The sequence below is a fragment of the Suricata suricatta genome, chromosome 11 (assembly GCF_006229205.1).
Source record: "Suricata suricatta isolate VVHF042 chromosome 11, meerkat_22Aug2017_6uvM2_HiC, whole genome shotgun sequence".
In the NCBI taxonomy this organism is placed as follows: Eukaryota; Metazoa; Chordata; class Mammalia; order Carnivora; family Herpestidae; genus Suricata; species Suricata suricatta.
This window is the reverse complement of record NC_043710.1, coordinates 6,687,952-6,712,636: the sequence shown is the minus strand read 5'-3', so window position 1 is coordinate 6,712,636 and position 24,685 is coordinate 6,687,952. Positions and strand designations below refer to the sequence as shown.

Below are 24,685 nucleotides of genomic sequence, written 5' to 3'. Positions count from 1 at the left end.
TAGACATGCTTTCTGGCTACATAGGGGCTTCCGCCCAAAAGGGGGGGGGGCATATTTCACCACTATTTCCCATTTACTTGAATCCTTTACAGTGATGGAGGTGCCTCAAAAGATCAAACCCATGATGCCCCGGCTCACACCTCACAACAATTATCACTTTTTTTTTTTAATATACATGCATGCATACACATTTTTTTAATATTTTATTTATTTTTGAAACAGAGAGAGACAGAGCATGAGCGGGGAAGGGAAGAGAGAGAGGGACACACAGAATCAGAAGCAGGCTCCAGGCTCTAAGCTGTCAGCACAGAGCCCGATGCGGGGCTCGAACCCACGAACTGTGAAATCATGACCTGAGCCGAAGTCAGAGGCTTAACCAACTGAGCCACCCAGGCGCCCCCAATTATCACTCTTTTTATAACAGAATGCACCACTCTGCTGGAATACCTTAGAGCCCCAAGGTCAAGCCATCAGAGAGCACACAAATGGTCTCTTAAAACTAGGTTTGTGAAAAAAGGGGGGAATGCACCCCTAAGGCAAGAATAATAAGAACTCTGTTTATACTAAATCACCTACAATTAGACACATTTTCATTCTGCTATGCTCAAACATTTTCAAGTGGAACAGAAACTCCCGAAACCCAAGGTAATGACATAGATTGCCCAATAAGAGGCCAACCTGGAAGCATCCAGCACAACTGGTGACCTGGGGGAGAGGTTATGCTGCTGTGCTTTCTCCTCAAGGTCCTGTGTGGGTACCTGCTCCATCAATAAAACCACATCATGAACTGCCACCGGGGACTCAAGGATCCAATACCAAACTTCCAACTGATGACGGGGACCCCTCCCAACAGCATGTCTGTCGTATCCAAAGAAGAGGAAGACTGATCACTCAGCCAACTGAGACATTTCCTGGGGTGATGTTAAAAAACTAACCTCAAGGCTGAAGAGGTACTAATCAACATGGGCATGCCCGTGACCCCTGAAAGTATGTTTCTATCTGTCATCTCTTGCCTTATTGCCAACTCAGTTAAGGTAATACACCTGCTAATGTGTCTACATTATTTACCTGGGGGCGCCTGGGTGGCTCAGTTGGTTAAGCGTCCAGCTTCTGCTCAGGTCATGATCTTACAGTTCGTGGGTTCGAGCCCTGCGTCGGGCTCTGTGCTGACAGCTAGCTCAGAGCCTGGAGCCTGCTTTGGATTCTGTATCTCCCTCTCTCTCTGACCCTCCCCTGTTTGCGCTGTCTCTCTCTGTCACTCCAAAAAAAAAAAAAAATTCTTTACCTGTTGCTTCTTTCTGCTGACCACACTCCACTTTCACCTACTGGACTCATCTTCTTAGCCCCGCGATGTTTAATGTGGTCTCCTGGGAAGATCTCAAAGTTCCTATCTCATCTAATGACTCCTCTATTACCAGAGGACACTGGGTTCCTGTTGATGTTGATGGTTCATCCAACTATCTATCATACAGGCTTTTGATAAACTGGACCTTTCCTCACTTGGGCATCCCTCCATGTTTCTATCACAATCCTAAAACTCAATACTAACCAAAGCCTCTGTGTCCCTCTTCACAAACAATGGTATATGAATAGCGTAACTGAAACACCAAAAAATGGATCTCGGGTAAGTACTAGCAAATATCAACATTTTGTTTTCACAGTAGGAATAGGAGGAAACCTGGCTGAGGGGAAATGAGTACCAAAACCTTCGAGGCCAGTGTGTACCAGACCCTGGCTGGAGATGGGGTCCTACGATGGTCTTTCATGGGCCCTTCGCCGTGCTTGTAGCTTTACCCAAATATCCCTGTTTAACAATACAATTCTTGGGGACCCCAAGGGCTAATGGTGTTGGAAAGTAATAAAACTTGGGAAGGACATATTTGGAATTAGTCTCTTCCTTTCCATTTTGATACTTCTAACCCCATATGGAATCCTGGATTTGCAGGTCCACTGCTTGGACTCAAATACTCCACTACTGCTTATTCCTCTATTAATAATGCTCATTAATTATTAATTAATGCTTATTCCTCTTTGAGGATTGGCCTGCCATTTGTTCAAAGAAAATTTAGACATGGTCCCACTACACTTGCACATGGCAAATTTAACTAGCCCTAAACTAATGAGCACTCCTACATGTACTCCAAGGCCATGCATTTTCTTACTTGCATCTGAAACTCCAGATTTTCATGAGAGACACACTACTTTCATAGGAAACAAAACACGGGTGACCCCCCGTTTCTCGACTATAAACATACCACATTTACATATAACCTTTGTTTATGTCGCCAAACAAAATGCACAACTCTGGTTACCAGTCCAGTGGAATTGACCATGGCAGGCCTGGGGGTGGGGGTTCCCCATGACAACAACCTGACTCTGCATTACAAGGAAGAAAAAGAACCAAGAGATTTCTGGGCATTTTTTTTTTTTTGGTGGCCATCTTTCAGCCATTACAGCGTTGGTGGCCAAGGCAGCTGCCTCCCTAGCGAGCTCTTTACAGACCTCACACCAAATAAATCAACATATGCAAAACACGACATTAAATTTAGAAGAGCAGGTGAGGATTGATCAACAAATCCTCGCCTGACTTCAGGCATTAGAAGCTGCTGTTGTCAGGCCAGGAGAGCATCAACAGGCATTGTGGATCCCATCACAACTCAGATTTTACAACCTACTGGATCACTCCCACTTTACACAATCAGTCTTGGAATCGGATACACTGACATCTCATTCAGGCATGCAACTCACCCCTAAATGTCTCCATGGACAATATGAAAGTCAGATTACAAAAGCAATGACAAGAGCTTCAACAAGAAAGCCAACAAGCGGGGTGCCTGGGTGGCTTAGTCGGTTAAGTGGCCAACTTCGACTCAGGACATGATCTCACAGTTCGGGTTCGAGCCCTGCATCGGGCTCTGAGCTGACAGCTCAGAGCCTGGAGCCTGCTTCGGATTCTGTGTCTCCCCCTCTCTCTGCCCCTTTCCTGCTCATGCTCTGTGTTGTTGGGAGCTATCTGAACTCACCAAGAGAATGAAAATTCCTGGTGAGGGTAAGGCAAGTATGCACGGTCTCTTGTCCCCAGATAGCTCCCAAAATCTACCCTCTTGAAACTCATTTCTGCTTGGGCACCAAACCTCAGAGTGCTTTCCTGATTAGTGTCAGAAGTGGCCTGTCCCCCTGCCCTGTCCCATAGGCGTGATTGCACTTGGTCAGGGAAAAGATGAATAAACTAGATACATCCTAATGCAACATATAATTTTCCCCTAAGCAATTAACTGATAACTGACTACCTTCTGGGCCTGGACACCTTTGTAAAAGTCACTACTGCAATAAAATGTATCAATCATCTTTGGGACTATGAGAGCAGGCATTGTGTCTCCCGAGAATCCTGCTTTTCTGGGAACTTTCTCTTAGAGTTATAAACAGAGTTTATAACGAGTTATAAATAGAGTTATAATGACCCTTACTCATAAAAAACTGACCTTTACTAAACAATGTTGTTTGCCTCTTGGTTAAAGGTCACTTCCTTTAGGCTAGACCCGAGGTTTTGTAAAAAATACCTATGACAACATGGGTGCCTGTAGCTAAGTTTTTTATGACAATCATTACTACTAGAATTGTAACTTCTGCAGAACCCATGTCCTGGAAAATTGTAAAAATTATCTATGAGAAGTCATTTACTGCTCTTTCTGGTCCTTGTACCTTTCACCATAAATAAAGCCTGAGAATCAGACAGAGCAGAGATGCCTGCTTGGTGATCAGAAAGAAACTCGAGGCTCTCTCACTCTTGCCGACACCGCCCATCCTTCAGGGGAACCCTGGACCTGCTAGACCTGGACTTCAGCACTGTGTCTCTCTCTCTCAAAAATAAATAAACATTAAAAAAAAAAGAAAGAAAAAGAAAAAGAAAGCCAACAAGCTACAACTGACACTCTCAATGATATTTCCAACCCGATCAACACAAAACACTGGCTCTCCTCGGTCAATCCGCACTCCTGGTTTAACCCTGTTATAACATTGCTACACATCTTGCCCTTTGTCGCAGTCATCGATGTGATGATGTCTCTTTGCTCCTCTAACACGTCACCCAAGGTGTTCTTCAGCAATACCCTGGCGCTCACCACTTCTATGACAACCCCTGTTTCTCCAACTGAAAAACAAAAGGGGGGCACTGTGGAGTTATTTCTAGAACATGTCTTGTAAGCCCTGGAGGGCAAAGGGGGAAACCACTGAGACATCAGCAATGATCTGGTCTCAAGGCTGTCGAAAGCGATAGCATCATGAGCTACCGAGCCCCGTGTGCCCCCAGAAGGCAGGTAAGAAACAGACCCACTGCCCTTGCCTGGAAGTCGGTGAAACTGCATGCACCCCTGCACGCTTTCACCTAAACACCTGATGTGTGTCTGATTACTGTTTAAGACGCTCTGGGCTCCCTTTCATACTTTGAGGCTCTCTGATGTTTACACCAAATGAAACATGAAATCAAGGCTAAGTACAGACCCCGCGTGTCCACTCAGTCTGGTGTTGAGAACTTCTTCAGTGTACAGAGACTAGCATAGAGGGCACAGGGCAGAAAAAAAATGAAAAAGCAGAGTATTGGGAACTTCAGGGCCAGGGAGGAGAAGGAATTAAGGGCAAGAAGAAGACTTGGAGCCAGTCCTGCTGTGAGTTTGGGAGGGCAGAAGTGATGTCTAAAAGGGGTCTCCAGGGGCGCCTGGGTCGCTGAGTTGGTTGAGCGTCTGACTTCGGCTCAGGTCATGATCTCACAGTTCAGGAGTTTGAGCCCCATAAGGGGCTCTGTGCTGAAAGCTCAGAGCCTGGAGCCTGCTTCAGATTCTGTGTCTCCCTTTCTCTCGGCCCCTCCCCTGCTCATGCTCTGTCTCTCTATGTCTCAAAAATAAATAAACATTAAAAATATTTAAAAAATAAAAATAAAAAAATAAAAGGGGTCTTCAGGGGTGCCTGGATGGCTTAGTCAGTTAAGCGTTGGGCTTCAGCTCAGCTCATGATCTCAGAATTTGTGAGTTCGAGCCCTGCGTCAGGCTCTTTGCTGACAGCTCAGAGCCTGGAGCTTGCTTCAAGTTCTGTGTCTGCGTCTCTGCTCTTCTCCTGCTTGTGCTCTCTCTCTCTCTCTCAAAAATAAATAAAATGGGTCTTCAGAGGTGTGTATTGTTCCAGGGGATACCCCATTTCAGCCTCCTCCCTAATACCTCTTGGATAATCTACCTTCTGTCTGAGCTTCTACAAATCTCATTTGGGAGTTTGCTTCGCCTCTTTTTGGAGACTGGCAGGACAGTGCCCACACATCTGAGTTCCAGCCTCAGGAGTGGCCTTGAGCACGTGAGCACCTTCCCCACACTACCGCTGGCAGTGGTGGCATCAGTCAGGGTCTGTGTCGGCCTGTCCCGGATACTGATCACAAGTGCCCCCAGCCAAAAGGATGGTTCTCAGAAGGATACCCAGGACTCATGGTCTTCTGATGGAGATCTCAAGATCCCAGATGTCAGGAGTGCCCAGAGGCTGGGCTGCTAAATCTGCAACCAACACTACACCAGGAACAAATTGGTCTCCTTGCCAGGCACTGTGCCCTCCTCCGTCCATCACTGAAGATACTCAGGCTTCATGGGGTGCCTGGGTGGCTCAGCCAGTTGAGTGTCCAACTTCGGCTCAGGTCATGATTTCACGGTTCGTGGGTTGAGCTCCTCGTCAGGCTCTGTGACGACAGCTCAGAGCCTGGTGCGTTCTTCGGATTCTGTGTCTCCTTCTCTCTCTCTGACCCTCCCCTGCTCACGCTGTCTCTCTCTCTCTCTCTCTCTCTCAAAAATAAATCAATGTTTAAAAAATTTACAAAAAAAGATACTCAGGCTTCAGGAGAGAGAGGCCTCCACCCCCACCCAGGACCTGGGGTAAGGAAAGGAGCCAGCACCTTTGGATTCTGGGTTAGGAGGCTGAAGGGCTACACATATAGAGAACTATCTTCAATTTTTTAAATGTTTTATTTATTTTTGATACAGAGAGAGACAGAGGATGAGAGGGGGAGGGGCAGAGAGAGAAGGAGACACAGAACCGGAAGCAGGCTCTAGGCCCCCGAGCTAGCTGTCAGCACAGAGCCCAACGCGGGGCTCAAACCCACGAACGTGAGATCTGACCTGAGCCGAAGTCAGAGGCTCAACCGACTGAGCCACCCAGGTGCCCCTAGAGAACTATCTTCAAACAAAGATATGGTGCTAACAGAGGTGGAGGTGAATGTTGGACAGACCAAGAAGGGAAAAAAAGAAATATCCACTGTTGTAGATTCTATTAGAAACACTCCCTATTTTAAACATTCTAGAGATGAGAAACTTAGGCTGCAGTACTTAAGGGAAACCCATTCAGCTGATAAGAAGTGTGATTTCAGGGGCACCTGGGTGGCTCGGTCATTTGTGAGCTCAGGCCCCACAGAGCTCTGTGCCGACAGCTTGGAGCCTGGAGCCTGTGTCTCCCTTCTCTCTCTCTGCCCCTCCCCCTCACACTCAGTCCCTTTCTCTCAAAATTAAACATTAAAAAAAAAAGTCATTTGCAACTAGTTGGATGGAACTGGAGGGTATTATGCTAAGAGAAATTAGTCCACGACAAATATCACATGACTTCATTCACATGATGAACTTAAGATACAAAACAGATGAACATAAGGGAAGGGAAACAAAAATACTATAAAAACAGTGTAATGCCCGAAACTCGGGAGACCCCCAAAAGTGAACCACCAGAGTCCAGAGTCAAAGCCAAACAGCAAGGGTCGCTTATCGCAGGTTCGAACCTGGGTCCTCTGCTCCCTCCAAGCTGGTGCGGTGGGGAGAGCCAGAGAGCCCCGTGCAGGCGGCACCCGTCCTTTTCATAGGCCTGCCCAAACAAGTCAGGGGCGTTCCATTGTTACAGCGCTTACATTGGCCGATATTTAAGATCAGACGTTCGGCATTCCCTGATTGTGTCCCACAATTTGAACATCCAGTACTCCCTGCCCCAATGTCGAGCCACATGGCTGACCCCCCCCTTCACATAGCGCCCCAAGCGTGTGTACAGAAGCAGAACAAGCGGGGCAGGTTAAGTTCATTTTCCCTGCGACTCATACTGTTACAGAAATAGCACAGACCAGTTAAGTTTCAGTTTGCCTAGGTCTAATTTTTAAGTTCCCCACAACTCTTAGGTTCCTCATTCCCCCCTGTCTCTTGTACCGGAGGATCCAGTCTTGGATCCTTTGTTACGGATTTATTGTAGTTCAGTCTCTATGTCTAGGGGTTGATATTGGGTTCTGAGGACCATGACTGAGATGTTGCTGAGTTGGTCACGAATAAAGGTGGTGACTTTGTTGATAACGCACGGTCCAAGAGTTAGGAGGAGAAATAGGAGGATTAGGGGTCCAGCTACAGCAGAAAGTAGCGTTGTTAGCCAGGGGGACTGGTTAAACCAGGATTCAGACCATCCCTGTTGTTCCCGTTCTCGTTTAGCTAGCCCCTCTCTGACTTTGGCCATAGAATTTCGAACCACCCCCGTGTGGTCAGCATAAAAACAACATTCTTCCTTTAAGGCTGCACATAGACCTCCCTGCTGGAGAAAAAGCGGATCTAACCCCCTTCGGTTCTGTAGGACAACTTGGTCATTTCAGTGGCGTGGGTGGTCTGCTTGGTCGGTGGCATTGAGGTGGAGGGGCGCAGCCTATTTGCCTGTGTGGGGAGTCTTACGGGCCTGTTTATTATCTGATTGGGTCCTACGCTAATGGTTGTAATTGGTCGAACGAGGAGCCGTATAGTAAAAAGGGCTCCTGGGAGGGATTGCCGTGAAGTGTACATACGTAGTCCCCATGAGTTGCCAGCTTCCCATCGGCCGTCAGATTTTCCTTTTTCTGTAAAGGAAATAACTATTGGGTTGCATTTATTGTTACGGCTGCAATGTTTTTTCCATCGTGTATCTGCCCTCAAGTAATCTTTAGGCCTTGAGTCTGCCCTGCGGATGGTGATTAAGTCATCCTTAACAGGTGGAGACCACCAGATGTCCCCGGTGCTGACACATGCCCAAGCTGCGCAGAAAAAGTAATCATTTCCCCCGCACTTTTGCCTCCAGGCCCGGTTACTGTTCTTATGTCCGGGGCAAACATAAAACCATTGTTCTTTTAAGAGGGAGCTGGCGGGATTGTAGCTGTCAGTCTTTTCCCATTCAAGGTCTTGTAAGTCGAGAGTGAGGTCTGGGAACCAAGTGTTTTTGGGGGCTACAGAGGAATTTCGCGCTAGGATATCCCCTGTGTAGGTGCTAACGATGACCCAGGTTAGATTGAAGGGCTGATGCGGGTTGGGATTTACAGACAATATGTGTAAGGCTAAGAGAAGGACAAGTGTAGCGAGCATAATGGCTGGTCGGTGCAGGTCTTATCTCGGTCCAAGTGATGTTGTCCTGGTCAGGTCCAGGCGGTGTTTTGTCGGTCCCGATCAGGCCCAGGGACTGTCTTGTCTGCTGTCTGGATTCGTGCGGGGAGGCGCGGGCAAGGAGCTTCTGGGTGAAAGCTTTGTCTTTGCTCCTTGGGGTTAGAGGAAACAACTGACAACATTAAAGGGTAAAAATATTTGTACCTGGCATAACAGGTAAAAGGTCAACATGAAGAATTTATCACCCAAAAAGTAACCTAGCGAGGAAGTGAACAGGTGATACGGAACTTACAAGGGGAGTTTTGACCCCAGTACAGAGCGTAGGGGAGTAAGGCTACTCAGTTAGTGCCAGTCTCCACGGTCAATTGGGTTAGGGTCTCCTTTAAGGTTCTATTTATCCTTTTAACCTGCCCTGAGCTTTGGGGTCTATAAGCACAATGTAATTTCCAATCTGCCCCAAGTATGGAAGCCAGTCCCTGACTTACCTTAGAAATGAAAAGTGGGTTAGTCACTTAACCTTATCAGTATACCTTGGTAGGATTTTTTTTTTTAGTCTTGCAGAGCCTTTTGGGTATGAAAGCGCTTCCGGAAACTCAGAGGACTGCCAGATCATTTGTCGTTGGTCTCGTGGTGGCTCTCGGTCTTCTTGGGCAGCAGCACGGCCCGGATGTTGGGCAGCACGTCGCCTTACGCGATGGTGACGCGGCCCAGCAGCCTGTTGAACTCTTCGCCGTTGCGGATGGCCAGCTGCAGGTGGTGCGGGATGATGCGCGTCCTCTTGTTGTCGCGGGCCGTGTTCCCTGTCAGCTCTAGGACCTCGGCTGTCAGGTACTCGAGTGCGGCCGCCAGGTACACTGGCGCGCCGGTATCAACCCGCTCGGCGCAATGGTCCTTGCGGAGCAGGCGGTGGACGCGGCCGACGAGAAACTGCAGCCCGGCCCGAGAAGGGCGAAACCTGGCCCTGGCGGGAGCCTTGCCGCCCTGCTTCCCGCGTCCGGACATCGTAAACAAAGGCAGAAACCACGAACACAAGAGACCTAATCACTTGCCAAAAGGCACCACGGCGGGGAATTTATTGTTCGGCCTGCGTGGACCAGGCCTAGGTCCTGGCGTGAGCTTCACTGTCCCGTTCCCCCATCCAGACATCATGATTGTTCTGAGAGCACTGAGACCCAATGGGGTTGGGTTTGGGGGCAGCTTCGAGTCTCATGTCTTTTTTCTTTACAGTAGGCACATCGAACCCAATGTTTTTTTATCTCTGCAACGGGCGCATTGATCCTTATTTGGGGCCCGTCGTTGGTCCCCTTGGACTACGGTGGCTAAAACTTTGATCATTTCTCTGGTGGCTTTGAGTTGTTTTTCCTCAGGGGCATCTCGATTGTTGTATACCCTCTGAGCAATACGGAGTAGATCCTGAACCTGTTTACCTTCTAAATCTTCTAATTTTTGGAGCTTTTTTTTTAATATCGGACGCGGCTTGGTTTACAAAAGACATTACAACTGCGGCCTGATTTTCAGGAGCCTCTGGATCCATGGGAGTATACTGCCTAAAGGCTTCCATTAATCTTTCTAAAAATACAGCAGGGCTTTCTGTCTTACCTTGTATTATTGAATACACCTTGGCCAAATTAGTGGGCTTGCGTGCTGCAGCCCGGAGACCCGCCATTAGAGTCTGGCGATAAATGAGCAGTCGTCCCCTACCTTCTGTGGTGTTATAATCCCAACCGGGTCGCGTCAGGGGAAAGGCTGCATTAATGAGATCAGGGTTAACAGTAGGTCGACCATCATCTCCAGGAACCAATTTCCGTGCCTCGAGTTGAACTCTCTCTCTTTCTTCCGCGGTAAACAGGATTCTGGGAAGCTGCTGACAATCGTCCCGTGTGGGCTGATGAGTGAACATTATGCTTTCTAGAAGGGCGATAAGGTCTTTAGGGTTATCAGAGAAACGGGCGTTCTGGGTTTTCCAGGTATACAGGTCATTAGTAGAGAAGGGCCAGTATTGGAGCCAGGGGTTACTGGTATCATCCGGAGGGCCGATCTCCCATAAGGGGAGGGTTACTGTGGAGTCAGGAGTGCGGGGTGCTGTGTCCCGCTGAATTCGCCCCCTCGTTCGGTTGGCTGGTCCTTCAGCCCCACCCTCTGCCCCCACCTGTAGGCCCACAGGCGCTTGGCCCTCCTGTAGTGGTTCCGCTTGTGGACCGGGCTCTGGCATTGGGGCTACAGGTGGGGGAAGTTACGGGGGAGGGTCTAATAATAGTGAGTCCTGATTGTCAGGGAGGACTGGTGCAGTTGGTGTCACTGCTCTGGCTGGATTAGCAGGTCTGACCGCAAGGATTTTGCAGGGTCCTGAGGAGAGGAAGGGAGAAATCCAGGGTGGGGGGTTCTCGACAAGATCTTGCCAAACGAGGATATAAGGTGCCTGGTCTGGGTGGCCTTCCTTTCCCGGTAGGAGCACCCGGAGTCTAACTTTTGTAATTATTGGCAGGCAAAAAGTGCCTTCTGAGGGCCATCTGACCCCGAAAGTGGGCCATTCAGACCGGCAAGGGGTGATAAGTTTAGATCGGCAGATATCCAAGCTTAAGTTATGACCTCGTGCTCAGACATCCCTGAAATTGGTTAGAAGAAGGGAAAGAGGTGTACTCTGACGTTGTCCCATGTTCTGTAGAGAAGAGAAGGTTGAGCTGGTGACTAACGGGAAGTAGTTACTGAATTATAGGTCGGTGGGGAGGTTCCAAGATGGCGGACCTTCCCGCCAAACCTTCAAGATGGCGGACCTTCCCGCCAAACCTTCAATCTACTAGCTGAAAATCGAGAGACAGAGAGATTTAAGTTCACAAATAAGGTCTAAGGGAGAAAACAACGGAGGCTAACAAAACATCCTATCCACAAAAGCAAAGTGAGTGCTAACAGAAACCTTTCACCACAGTTTCAGCCGGTCGGGGCAACTTCCGCCAATCCGATAGCAAGGATTAAGGCAAAAGTCGCAATGATGGTGAGGGGAAAGGGGTGACAGTACATTACAATAGGAAGGTAAATATAAGGAATAAAACAACCTAATTATTTCATTGGATCGGCACCTCCTCAAGCTTCTGCTGTGCGAAGATGAGTCAGCTTCCGAACTGATTGAGGCGGGGCTGCAGTCCCCGGAGAAAAAAGATTTAAGAGGCAGAATAGTACGGGTTATAAGAATATGCAGTCGCACCAGGTTTGACCTATGTAGGGAAAGGGGTTAACAGGCAATGGGAAACATGAAACATAGATTGCTGCGCACATAAATCGCTGCGCGTAAGCCAGATGTCACCCGCAAAAACCCCTTGTAGGTGAGCCGGTTCTCCGGCCTCCCGGTGGGAATTTAGATCCCACTCACCCAGCCTAACGGAGTCTCGTTGCGCGTGAACCAGACGGCCCAACAGTGTCCCTAGTACAGATCGTTGGCGCCTAAACCAGATGGCACAAATAGTGCCTCAGATGGGAGCTGGAGGACGTCTCCTTCTGCTCCCGACGGACTGCCCTATAGCGCGTCCGCCAGGGCTTTGCCAGTTCCAGATACAGGCCCCGCGCGGGAATTACTGAATGGACAGTGCAATAGACACAGTCAGGTACTGACAAACAAGCAGACAGACAGATAGACAGAGCCGGCTCACTTACCTATCGGTGTCGGAAATGACCCATTGACTTGGGGTCTGGTGGGCTTTGAGGGAGAAAATCCCAGACAAGCCCCCAAATGTAATGCCCGAAACTCGGGAGACCCCCCCAAAAGTGAACCACCAGAGTCCAGAGTCAAAGCCAAACAGCAAGGGTCGCTTATCGCAGGTTCGAACCTGGGTCCTCTGCTCCCTCCAAGCTGGTGCGGTGGGGAGAGCCAGAGAGCCCCGTGCAGGCGGCACCCGTCCTTTTCATAGGCCTGCCCAAACAAGTCAGGGGCGTTCCATTGTTACAGCGCTTACATTGGCCGATATTTAAGAGCAGACGTTCGGCATTCCCTGATTGTGTCCCGCCACAATTTGAACATCCAGTACTCCCCGCCCCAATGTCGAGCCACATGGCTGACCCCCCCCTTCACATAGCGCCCCAAGCGTGTGTACAGAAGCAGAACAAGCGGGGCAGGTTAAGTTTCATTTTCCCTGGGACTCATACTGTTATAGAAATAGCACAGACCAGTTAAGTTTCGATTTGCTTAGGTCTAATTTTTAAGTTCCCCACAACTCTTAGGTTCCTCAACAGAAAAGGGGACAAAACATAAGAGACTCTTAAATATGGAGAACAAACACAGGGTTGCTGGAGGGGTGTGGGAGGGGGGATGGGCTAAATGGGTAAAGGGCATTAAGGAATCTATTCCTGAAAACATTGTGCACCATATGCTAACTAACTTGGATGCAAATTAAGCAATAAATAAATAAATTAATTAATTATGAAACTACAATAAAAAAAGTGTGACTTCAGAACTTGTGATGCCATCCTCCTCTGGCATTTTTTTTTGCTTCCCTTACCTTTCCCGAAAGCATGAATTAGCGAATCCTACGGAGGGAGACAGGGAAATGACTTGGCTTCAGCTGGCACACATTGGACACCATGAAAGTTGGGTGGATGGATGAAAGTAGGGAATTGGGAAGCAGAGGAGAAGCTGCTTGCAGGTGCTTGACGGGGCGGGCTTGACCGCCGGTCAGAGCTGAGTGATCCAACCTCCCCAGTCCTTACTCTAAGATCGCCCAGTTCACGCTTTACCAACAACCGAGAACTTTTTAGACGCTCCCTGGCCGCGCGCCGGAGCCGAGAACTGCGCCGTCACTTGCGACTGCTCCCTAGGTCCCGGGAAGGAGGGCGCCAGTCCGGCTGAGGCGGTGGCTGGCGGAGACGGACCCGGAGGGGCGGGGGCGGCGTGGAGGAGGCAGAGGCCGGCGGTCAGCCTCGCTCCAGCTCGGTGGCCATGTCCCGCCAGGCGAAGGACGACTTTCTGCGGCACTACACAGTCTCCGATCCCCGGACCCACCCCAAGGGCTACACCGAATATAAAGTGACCGCGCAGGTGAGGTGGGGCCCGGCAGGACCTTTACCCTTTTAATTAGAGGGGGGCCGGGTTTTACCTTAAGGCAAGGAGCTGCTGGAAGCTCCCTTTTTAGACGACAGAAATGTATTTCCCCTTTAACGGGAGGCTGCGGTAGGAGCCTTCGGTTACTTCTTTAGCCTTCAGGGGGGCGAGGCCCCTGGAGGGCGCTGTCCTTTTAAAAGGGCGTGGAGGGCAGGTTCCCGGAGTGGGAGGGGTGGGTTCCCACGCCCAAAGTGTGGTGTCTGCTGTTCAGACTGTGCATTTCTTTAAGAGGAAAACTCTGGCTCCATCCACATGTTAGTTATGTCTCCAATCTCTTGGAGTAAGTTCTGTTAACTGGTTTGTTTGATATTTATATAAAAGCTCCTTTTTTAAAAAAAAGACTGCATTTTTTAATTTTTTCGGAAAATACCCATCTATGGCTTTAAAAATTCATACAGTTCAAAGGAGTCTCTAGCTTCACCGTTGTAGTAGGAAGTCAATAGATAAAGACGAAAGTTGATGTATGAGGCAGTAACAACGTTTATAAGCACATTTTATGGATACTTGGGGGGAAACCAAGAGAAGAATTAAAAAATAGAAACAGTATTCAAGAATATCTGTAGAATGACATACAAGAATTGTTGGGGGAAGACTTCACTATAAATTGTTTCGGACCTTTAGAATTTTGAACCTGGCAACTATTAAACTGGTGCATTAGTAGCTGTTTAAAGGGAAGCAAAAACACAAAGACACTTCCCAAGTGATTTAAGTGCAGAATCCTAGATGTTTAAAATGAGTTTTCCCCCTCCTTAATGTCTTTCCTTAGGCCTAAAAAACTCACAAAAAGACTGGCCCTAGGAAGATGAGACCAGATGGGTGTGGCAAGGGGCTGTGACCTTTTCCTAGAAGTCTCACTGTTTTCAAACAAGGAAACGTGTTATTTTGATATATATTTTATAACTTTTAAAGGGAAATACGTTTCCCTCCCTTACCATCCCCATTTGTCTGCCATCTTCGTGAGAACCAGTGCAGCTAGTTTCTTAATTACCCTTGCAGACAGACCCGTATTTAAAAGCAGATCTGGGGGGGTGCTCAGTTGGTTAAGCATCCGACTTCAACTTCGGCTCAGGTCATGATCTCATGGTTTGTGGGTTCAAGCCCCGCGTCGGGCTCTGTGCTGACAGCTAGCTCAGAGCATGGAGCCTACTTCAGATTCTGTATCTCCCTCTCTCTCTGACCCTCCCCTGCTCATGCTGTCTCTCTCTGTCTCTCAAAAATAAAAAAAATTAAAAAAAAAAAAGGCAGATCTGTCAGGCACCTGGGTGGCTCAGTCGGTTGAGCCTCTGGCTGTTGAGTTAGTTTCAGGTCATAGATCGATCCCTGAGGTTCATGAGATCAAGTACCGAGTCCAGCTCTTTGCTGATAGCTCAGAGCCTGCTTGGGATCCCTCACTTTCTCTCTCTCTCTCTCTCTTTCTCTCTCTCTCTCCCTCTGCCTCTACCCTGCTCACGCTTTCTGTCTCAAAATAAATAAAAGAAAAATAAAAGTAGAAATGTCACAAAATTCTACTGGAACTAACATTACACTTTATGGTAACTAATTGGAATTTGAATAAAAACTTAAAAATGAAAAAAAATCACCTGACAAACCAAAAAATAAAAAATTTTTCAATGTTTTTATTTATTATTGAGACAGAGAGAAACAGAGCGTGAGTAGAGGGGCAGAGAGAAGAAACCACAGAATCTGAAGCAGGCTCCAGGTTCTGAGCTAGCTGTCAGCACAGAGCCCGATGTGGGGCTCGAACCCACGAATTGTGAGGTCATGACCTGAGCCGAAGTCAGCTGTTTAACTGACTGAGCCACCCAGGCGCCCCAGTAATTTTTACATTACATGTGTATATGTACAGGCAGTGCTCAGACCAGGATATAGAAATTGTCTTTCTTTGTTCCTTCCCAATCTATAGTCCTTCCCACAGAGGTAACCACTGACCTAACTTCTGTTGCCATAGGTTAGTTTTGTCTGTTCTCAAACCTCGTACAAATGGAATCATCCACTGCAAGTAGTCTTTTGTGTCTGGCCTTTGTCACTCTCTACAGTGCTTTTGGAATTCATCCATGTTGTTGAATGTATAGTAGTTGATTCTTTTTTATTGCCATGTGGAAGTAGTCCCTTGGGTAAATATACCACCACTTCTTTATTCATTCTCCTGTTGTCTAAAAAAATGTTTCCGTTGTTACAAGTAAAGTTATATGAACATTCGTGTACAAGTCTTTTATGGACCTGTGCACTGTGCATCCATTTCTGCTTGGTATGTACTTAGGAGTGGAATTGCTGGGTCATTTGATTGGTACATGCGTAGTTGTTCTAGAAGTTACCGGTTTTGGTTCAGTTGGTTCAGCATCTGACTCTTGGTTTCGGCTGTCATTATCTCCTGGTGGTTGGTGAGTTCGAGCCCCGAGTAGGGCTCCGTGCTGCCAGTGCCGAGCCTGCCCCGGGTTTTCCATCTCTCCTTCCTTATTCCTCTCTCTCTCTCTGCCCCTGCCCAGCTTGTGTTCGTGCACACTCTCTCTCAAATAAATTTTAGAAATCCCTAATTTTCGGGGCACCTGCCTGGCTCTTTCAGTAGAACTTGGGGTTGTGAGTTTGAGCCCCATGTTGAGTGTAGAGGTTACTTAAAAATTAAATCTGAAGAGAAGAGAAGGAAGAGAGAAGAGAAAGAAATTACCAGTTTTCAAAAGTGCTTGTGCTGTTTTATACCCCTAGTCTCACCGGCACTTGATATCATCAGCATCTTCGGTTTCCGGCACTCCAGGCTGGTGGATGAGCAACTTCTCATTGCAGTATAATTGGCATTTCTCTGATGACTAACGATGTTCAGCATATTTTCATAATCTTATTGGCCATTCGAACATGTCCTTTTGTGGGAGGTGCCTGCTCAAATATTTTGCTCAGTTAAAAAAAATTTTTTTTTTAAGAGGGAGACAGAGTGTGAGCAGGGGAGGGGCAGAGAGAGAGGGAGACACAGAATCTGAAGCAGGCTCCAGGCTCTGAGCTATTGGCAGAAAGCCTGACTAGGGGCTCAAACTCATGGACTGTGAGATCATGACCTGAGCTGAAGTCAGATGCTTAACCGACTGAGCCACCCAGGTAGCCCAGTTTTCAAAGTGGAGTTGTTTTTTTAGTATTGATTTGTAGGAGCTCTTTATATATTCTGGATATGAGTTTTTTGTCAGGTATATGTATTTCTCAACAGTTTTTAAATCTAGTTTCTTTGGGGCGCCTGGGTGGCTCAGTTGATTGAGCGTCCGGTTTCAGCTCAGGTCATGATCTCATGGTTCATGGGTTCGAGCCCTGCTTTGGGCTCTGTGCTGACAGCTAGCTCAGAGCCTGGAGCCCGTCTTCAGATTCTGTGTCTTCCTCTCTCTCTGACCTTCCCCTGCTCATGCTGTCTGTCTCTCAAAAATAAATAAAACATTTGAAAAAACATTTTTTTAAAATCTAGTTTCTTTTACGTAAGATATTTTAGGCAAGTCTGTTGTGAAAAGCAAAAGCCAGGATTTTGGTCCTAGCTGTCCCTCTTACTTGTTATGTGATTTTTAGCTTTTTTTTTTTAATGTTTTATTTATTTTTGATACAGAGAGAGACAGAGCATGAGAGTGGGAGAGGCAGAGAGAGAAGGAGACACAGAACCAGAAGCAGGCTCCAGACTCTGAGCTAGCTGTCAGCACAGAGCCTGACGCGGGGCTCGAACCCACGAACGTGAGATCTGACCTGAGCCGAAGCCGGAGACTTAACCGACTGAGCCACCCAGGCGCCCCTGTTATGTGATTTTTAAAGAATTTTTATTTATTTACTTACTTATTTTTTTTAATGTTTATTTATTTTTGAGAGACAGAGAGACAGAGCGTGAGCAGGGGAAGGGCAGAGAGAGAAGGAGTCACAGACTCTGAGGCAGGTCCAGGCTCTGTCTGAGCTGTCGGCACAGAGCCTGACGCAGGGATCAAACTCACGAACCGTGAGATCATGACCTGAGCTGAAGTCGGCTGCCTAACCAACTGAGCCACCCAGGCGGCCCAAGAGTTTTTATTTTTCACTGAGGTTTAGTTGACGGACGATATTTTATTAGTTTCAGGTGTGCCGCATAGTGATTCGACGTTTATATTTATTATGAAACGTTCACCACGATACGTGTACTTGACCATCTGTCACCATAGAAAATGACTGCAGTATTATTGACTGTATTCCCTATGTTGTGCTTCTCATCCCTATGATTTATTTATTGTACCACTGGAAGTTTACACCTCTTAATCCCTTTTATCTATTTCACCCATCCCCCATCCACCTCCCTTCTGGCAGTCATCAGTTTGTTCTCTGTATTTATAGTCTGTTTCTGGTTTTGTTTCTTTTGCTTTGTTGTTTAGATTCCACATATAAGTGAAATCATGTGGCATTTGTCTTTCTCTGTCTGACTTATGTCATGTAGCATAATTTCTTCTTGGCCCATCCATGTTGTCACAAATGGCAAGATTTCATTCTTTCTTTATTTTTTTTAATCTTTCACGTTTATTCATTTTTGAGAGACAGAGCATGAGTGGGGGAAGGGAAGAGAGAGAGGGAGACACAGAATTCGAAGCAGCGTCCAGGCTCTGAGCCTACAGCACAGAGCCTGATGCGGGGTCCGAACTCAGGAACAGTGAGATCAGTGAGATCAGTGAGATCATGACCTGAGCTGATGTCGGACGCTTAACCAACTGAGCCACCCAGGTGCCCCGGTTTCATTTTTTATGGCTGGGTGACAGTCTGTTGTATGTATGTACCACATCTTATTTATCCATTCATCCATCAGCGGACACTTGGGCTGCCTCCGAGGTCTGGCTATTGTAAACAACGCTGCAGTAAACATAGGGTGTGTATATCTTTTTGAATGAGTGGTTCTGTTTTCTTTGGGTAAATCCCCAGAAGTCGGATTCCTGGATCCAGTGGTATTTCCATTTTTCATCTTGTAGGACTGTGTTCCATACAGTTTGCGTTCCCACCAACAGTGCGCAAGGGTTCTTTTCTCTCTACATTTTTACCAACACTTGTTACTTCTTATCTCTTTGGTCTGACTGGTATGAGGTGGCTTTGGTCTGCATTTCTCCAATGGCGAGTGACGTGTCTTTTCATGTGTCTGTTGGCCATCTAGATGTCTTCTTTGGAGAAGCGTCTGTTCAGTCCCTCTGTCCATTTTTAAATTGGATTGTTTGGGTTTCGGTGTTGCGTTGTAGGAGTTCTTTATATATTTTGGATACTAACCCTTTACCAGACCATTTAAAAACCTGGTGTGTGATCTTGCATGGGCCCCGCCCCCTCTCTGAGCCTTCATTTCCTCTTCCGTAAAATGAGCGTGTTCATATCTGCCACCTAAGCCTCTAGGATAATCAAAAGGAGATGTTTTGAAAACTACCAGATAGTCCAGGCTTTTTTTCTTTTCTTTTCTTTTCTTTTTTAACATTTATTTATTATTGAGAGACAGAGAGAGACAAAGCATGGGCACGGGAAAAGCAGATAGAGGAGGAGACACAGAATGCGAAGCAGGCTCCAGGCTCCTAGCTGTCGGCACAGAGCCTGATGCGGGGCTCCATCCCACAAACTGCAAGATCATGGCTGAGCTGAAGCGGGACACTTAGCCGACTGAGCCACCCAGGCGCCCCCTAATTATTAGAAATATAACATAGTGAACACAGGGTCTTCTTTCCACCTCAGACCGCAGTCTGCTCTTCACGAGATCCTAACCTCAGTGACGGGTCTTCTGCGTTGGAGAGCGTTTGCCCACAGACTCTTCCTCACTTAAGGAAGGAGTGGCTCCTGGGACAGAACCTGATTCTTTGGAGAACTTGAGGTTCTTTAGTTTCAGTATGAAATGCAGGGACTTGGCCCTTTGAAGGAACTGAAATAGTGCTCTCGTAGGTGGCACGTAGGCTACAATTGGAATGATACAGAGAAGGTTAGTGTGGCCGATGCACAAGGATGACATGTAATTCGCGAAGGAACTGGGCTAAAAGTTGGGCTGAGGACCAAGGGGTCTAGATGGATCTTTAGGGATCGTTGCATTTGGCAGATGACGGTACTGGCACATGGTTGAAAAACTGCTTCAAGGGACGCCTGGGTGGCTCAGTCGTTTGAGCGTCCGACTTGGGGTCAGGTCATGATATCACGGTTCATGGGTTTGAGCCCCGCATCAGGCTCTGTGCTGACAGCTAGCTCAGAGCCTGGAGTCTGTCTTCAGATCCTGTGACTCCTTCTCTCTCTGACCCTCCCCTGTTCAGGCTGTTTATCACTCTCTCTCAAAAATAAATAAAACATTAAAAAAAATTAAAATAAAAAAACTGCTCCAAGGCACACAAAGCCTTGGAGCCAGAACACCTTGATACCAGTGGTCAACAGCCAAAGGCCACTGCCCCTTTGAGGGGGGGCTGGGAGGTACCTGGGCCGCATCTCTAGATTTGACTGGGTGATGGGGTGTCAGATGTCAGTCTCTGGTCTCACCTAGTTCTTGCCTTTTTTCCTCAGTTCATCTCAAAGAGGGACCCAGAGGATGTCAAAGAGGTGAGGCTCCTGGGAGGAAGGGGGACCACTCCCCAATTCCAGATGCGGGAGCAGTAAAGGAACAACGGGTAACTCCACAGCCCTGGGAGGAGGGGGTGCTAACCCCCAATCGCACACCTGCGCTGGGCCCACGCTGGGGGTGGGGAAGCCTCTTTCTACCATTGCCAGCCTGGGTCAAGTCTTGTGTCCTCCGTAGGTGGTGGTCTGGAAGCGGTACAGCGACTTCCGCAAGCTGCACGGAGACTTGGCCTACACCCACCGCAACCTCTTTCGCCGCATGGAGGAGTTTCCCGCCTTCCCCAGGGCCCAGGTGTTCGGTGAGTGTCGGCCCGGGTGCATGGTGGGTGTTAACCCAGCATTGAGGCCACTGATGGAGGGACAGGTGGGCAAGGGGGACCCCTGCTGGTAGGGGCTGGATGAGGGGAGCCAAAACCCCCAACAGAGAAACTCTTGGGGGAGCCAAAGGGCCCGTAGGGACAACTTCCTTCCACACAGGGGGAAACCGAGGCTCAGAGCAGCCTAGCCTGTACTGTGTGTCTCAAGCCCTTTAACATCCCGTGTTCGTTAACTCCATTTTCAAGACAAGGAAGCTGAAGCACAGGGTCAGGAAGGGGCTCGGCCTGTAAGTGGCAGAACCAGAATGCCTCCCCATAGGCCACCATGACCCTGTAGGCCCTCGCTGTCCAAAAACAGCAGCTGTGAGCCAGATATGGGGAGTCTGAGTTGAGGTGTGCCTAGGGAGTGAGTGTACCCTGAAATAGAATGTTAACGACCTTGGTCATTTATATATGGATCACATGTTCAAAGGAGACTATTTTGGCTATACTGGCCTAAGTGAAATATATGTATTAAGTGGAATATATGATCACTGCCTTCCCTACACCCCTCCCCTGGGGGGTGCTGCAGGCCGGTTCGAGGCCTCTGTGATTGAGGAGCGTCGGAAGGGGGCTGAGGACTTGCTTCGCTTCACGGTGCACATCCCTGCGCTCAACAATAGCCCCCAGCTCAAGGAGTTCTTCCGGGTACGTGCACCTGCTCGTCCCCCCTCCCCAGGACCTGCCCGAGAGGCCGCACCGGAGACTCCCCCATCCCTGTCTTTCTCTCCCTCAGGGTGGGGAGGTAACGCGGCCCTCTGACATGTCCAGGGATTCGCACATTCTGCCACCCCCGCTGATCCCCACACTGCCCCCTGAGGAGCCCTGGTTGCCCCAGCCGCTCCCTGCAGAGAGGAGAGGCCTTGAGGAACTGGAGGTGCCAGGTACATCGGGGGTGGGGAGGGCACCGGGGCCGGGGGGGTCTGGGGGTGGGGAAGGGGAAGGGCACACACTTTCTCCCCAGCAAAGATTTGCCCCAGTAAAAATTCTAGGGTATGTTCCAGCACCTCTACCTGCTGAGGACCTCTAGTCAGGCCATCTTCCTTTTCTAGGCTGGAGTTTCTTAATCTGTAAAATGGGTACAAACCCTAAACATGGGCTTATCTGTGCCCTTGGGTGCCACAAGGACTTAGTGAGATGGAATTCCATTTGGAAAGCTGGGAAATGACAGGGTCAGGCATGAATGTCACCAATGTTCTATTCCCCAGCGGATCCCCCACCATCCAGCCCTGCTCAGGAGGCTCTGGATCTCCTCTTTAACTGTGGGAGCACCGAGGAGGCATCCAGTTCCCCTGCCCGAGGCCCCCTCACAGAGGCTGAGCTTGCCCTCTTCGACCCGTTCTCCAGGGAAGGTAACAAGCTGGGATCAGCAGTGGGGGAGGCTGACGTAAGGGCAAGGAGGGTAGGCAGAGCCACCAACTAGCTTGGGTAGTGCCTGTGTGAATCCTAGAAAGGCACCCCTGCCCTGCCCCCCGCTTCTGGCAATGGGCAGCCTTCGTGAGAATCAGGAGCAGGTGCCTTGTGCCAGGGCTCATATGCTGGAGGCCCATGGACAGTGAGCAACTGCAGAGGAAGGAAATGAGCCACTTCCCTCCGAGAGATCCCACCCTGAGAAAGCTTTGGAATGGGCAGGGGTCACACTGTCTTGGGAGGGTTTGAGTTCCTTCCATTGGAAGCCCAAGGTGGGGGTTTCCCGGCTGGCTCAGGGCCACACTGCAGATCCTAAGGCAGGAGAGGCCTGTTGATGGGGGAGGGGTGAGGCTTGGACTCAGAGAGCAGCACAGGAGACCCTGCAGCAGCTGCTGGCAGGTGGGGGCACCACAAGACACCCCCTTGCCCATGGATGCGGTTCTCAGCTGAAGTTAGAAGACCTGAGATTCTCAGAATTCATTATTCTCAGATTGCAAGTTGGAATTGGACCATTTCTATCCTTCGCCTGGCAGGGTTGCTCTAGCATCCTTCAGTTAAACTTTGTGGAGAGAAATCTTAAGATTTGTAGATCAACTATAGTCAGGAGAGTAGGCCCAGTGACCCAAACCTTACAAACTAATGTTAATGTGTACCCAAGGAAAGAATTAGGAAAGTCATTTTTTTTCTTGTTGTTTTTATAAAGAACTGCATTGATTAAATAGATCGTGGCTAGTTTGCTATGTGCAAATGGCTCTTGAATTGCTCAGGCATTGCTTCCCTTCACGTGAGACAGATCGGTACCTTGATGGGCAAGAGATGCCTGGGGTTGGGCAGCAGGCCCTGGGAAAGGGAGGGCCAATCTGGCCTGAGTCCTCCATATCTGATTGTAGAAGGTGTGGGCCCCAGTCCAACCCACATGGGTGAGCTGGCAGCCATGGAGGTAGAGTCTGAAAGGCTGGACCAGGAGCCCTGGGAGCCCGGAGGGCAGGAGGAGGAAGAGGAGGAAGGACGACCCGTCCCTGCCTATCTGAGCCAAGCCACAGAGCTCATCAGCCAGGCTCTGCGGGATGAGAAGGCAGGTGCCTACCCTGCAGCCCTGCAGGGCTATCGGGACGGCGTGCACATCCTGCTGCAGGGGGTTCCCGGTGAGTAGGACTGGAAGGAGGAATGTCAGGGCGGGAATTTCAGATACTGCAGCGAATGGAAGGGAACGTGAAAAACAAGTCAAGGATCAGAATTGTTTGTCACTGACCAGCTGTATAACCTTGGGCCGTTTCTTTACCTCTTGTGGCCTCAATTTTCTTATTTGTAAAATGGGGAGAATTAATCTGATTCCTGGGGCGGGGGTGGGGGAGGGATGCATGTTGATGCTCTGTGAACCGTAAGGGGCCGGACCAGGGCTTCTGAACCCAGGTGGCTCAGCTGAACCATTCTCTCCCCGTAGGTGACCCATCCCCTGCCCGCCGGGAGGGTGTGAAGAAGAAGGCAGCCGAGTACCTAAAGCGGGCAGAAGAAATCTTGCACCGGCATCTGTCCCAACTCCCACCCTGAGAGGGCGTGAACCCCTATGCAGGACTAGCTCCAGCACTGCCAGCCTTCCCCTCTTACCATCCCTGGGGCCCGACCCTATATCCTGGTCTTGTAACTCTAGGGTCATTTCTGTATGTAACTGGACCAAGAATGAGACAAATAATGAATCTGAAGCTCCTTGACGACGTCTGCCACCTTGGAATCAGGGACTCATCCTTGTGATCCTGTCTATCTTGTGTGAGCAGCATCTCTGGTCCTAAACTTAGCCATCTAGAACAGGGTTCTGCAAACTATGGCCAGCAGCCACGTTTTGCCTACTGCCTTTTTCTGTAAGGTCCATGAGCTAGAAAGGTTTTTACATTTTTTAATAATTGAAAAAAATCAAAAGAATAGTATTCTGGGACAGGTGAAAACGACATCAAATTTCAGTATCTAAAAATAAAATGTTGTGGAACAGAGGCTCATCCATTTAATACTGTCGGTGGCTGCATTCTCACTGCGCCAGCTGAAGTGAATAGTTGCAGAGTTGACTAGTTCTGACCTGCAAATCCCAAAGCATTTACTATCTGGCCCTTTGCAGAAAGTTTGCTGACCCCTGATCTAGAAAATGGGGAGAAAAGTCACCAGGGAAACGAGTAGAGAATGACAGTAAGGCCGACTGAACTAGCTTATTGGATGAAAGGGATGATGAAGAGGAACCCAAATTAGCGTTAGCCATTTTGGGTGGTGCCCAGAGGCGAAGAGTGAGGGTTGGGCGGGCTGAAACCTGGGAAAGCGTGGCTCCATTCCTTCCCCGCCCCTCCCGCAAAGCGATTGGTTGCGGAAGGGACTACAAACTGGTGTATCATGGGAGTGGGCTGAACTTCCCGCCGTGCTTCTCTGAGGCTTAAGGAGCGCCGGAGCCGGACGTGCTGGCGCTGAACTACAACGCGGGGCGTCCTGGGAGGCGTGCTGGAGGCTTTGTGGGAGGGGACAAGAGTCGTTGAAAGGACGGCGGTTGCCAGTTGGGCGGTGGGGACAGTTGGCCTCGGGGGTGGGGGGGGGGTTAGGCTGGCATCAGCTGGCATCAGCCTGCTCCGCCGGGCCCCGCCAGCCCTCGGGTAGAATGGAGCTAGTGGCCGCCGCGGTCCCTGGGATGCTGAGAGTCTGTCCTTTCCTCTCCGCCTACCCATGTCCGGCTGCAAGCTGCCGGTGGGCATGTGCCCAGACATGTGTCCGGCCGCCGAGCGCGCTCAGCGCGAGAAGGAGCGACGCCTGCACCGCTTCGAGGTGGCGCCGGGGTGCCGCGGCGACCGGCCCCGCGCGGACCCACAGCGCGCCGTGAAGGAGTACAGGCGGCCGGCCGCCGGCAAGGCCCG

General features: G+C 49.2%; 3 protein-coding genes, 1 long non-coding RNA gene and 1 other non-coding gene across 7 annotated transcripts in view; 3 read left to right on the top strand and 2 right to left on the bottom strand.

Annotated features, from left to right (window-relative positions):
- Nucleotides 1-6,688: 6,688 nt before the first annotated feature.
- On the bottom strand, nucleotides 6,689-12,051 carry LOC115306173 (histone H2A type 1-C-like). The gene has a single exon (XM_029956434.1). The coding sequence runs from the start codon at nucleotides 9,396-9,398 to the stop codon at nucleotides 9,084-9,086; it is 315 nt and encodes a 104-aa protein (XP_029812294.1). The 5' UTR covers nucleotides 9,399-12,051; the 3' UTR covers nucleotides 6,689-9,083.
- Nucleotides 6,689-12,696, bottom strand: LOC115306175. 2 transcript variants are annotated; one of them, XR_003915220.1, is made up of 2 exons: nucleotides 12,045-12,696; nucleotides 6,689-8,568 (listed from the first exon to the last, which is right to left on the bottom strand). It is a non-coding gene; the product is annotated as an uncharacterized LOC115306175 (long non-coding RNA). The 2 variants fall into 2 exon arrangements; XR_003915219.1 differs by having other exon boundaries at nucleotides 6,689-8,548.
- A 468-nt stretch (nucleotides 12,697-13,164) lies between these two features.
- Nucleotides 13,165-23,786, top strand: SNX15 (sorting nexin 15). 2 transcript variants are annotated; one of them, XM_029956431.1, is made up of 8 exons: nucleotides 13,171-13,422; nucleotides 19,978-20,013; nucleotides 20,210-20,330; nucleotides 20,920-21,035; nucleotides 21,124-21,271; nucleotides 21,596-21,739; nucleotides 22,688-22,942; nucleotides 23,242-23,786. In XM_029956431.1, exons 1-8 carry the CDS (start codon nucleotides 13,324-13,326, stop codon nucleotides 23,346-23,348), a joined length of 1,026 nt encoding a protein of 341 aa, XP_029812291.1. In that variant the 5' UTR covers nucleotides 13,171-13,323; the 3' UTR covers nucleotides 23,349-23,786. The 2 variants fall into 2 exon arrangements, with proteins under 2 accessions (XP_029812292.1, XP_029812291.1); XM_029956432.1 differs by lacking the exon at nucleotides 22,688-22,942 and having other exon boundaries at nucleotides 13,165-13,422.
- Nucleotides 19,363-19,471, top strand: LOC115272857. The gene has a single exon (XR_003900507.1). It is a non-coding gene; the product is annotated as a U6 spliceosomal RNA (small nuclear RNA).
- A 556-nt stretch (nucleotides 23,787-24,342) lies between the features above and the next one.
- Nucleotides 24,343-24,685, top strand: part of SAC3D1 (SAC3 domain containing 1) — a 2,640-nt gene continuing 2,297 nt past the window's right edge. Inside the window, exon 1 of the mRNA XM_029956433.1 lies at nucleotides 24,343-24,685. This exon is cut by the window's right edge and continues 314 nt beyond it. Coding sequence (XP_029812293.1) covers nucleotides 24,498-24,685 — 188 coding nt within the window. The 5' untranslated portion in view covers nucleotides 24,343-24,497.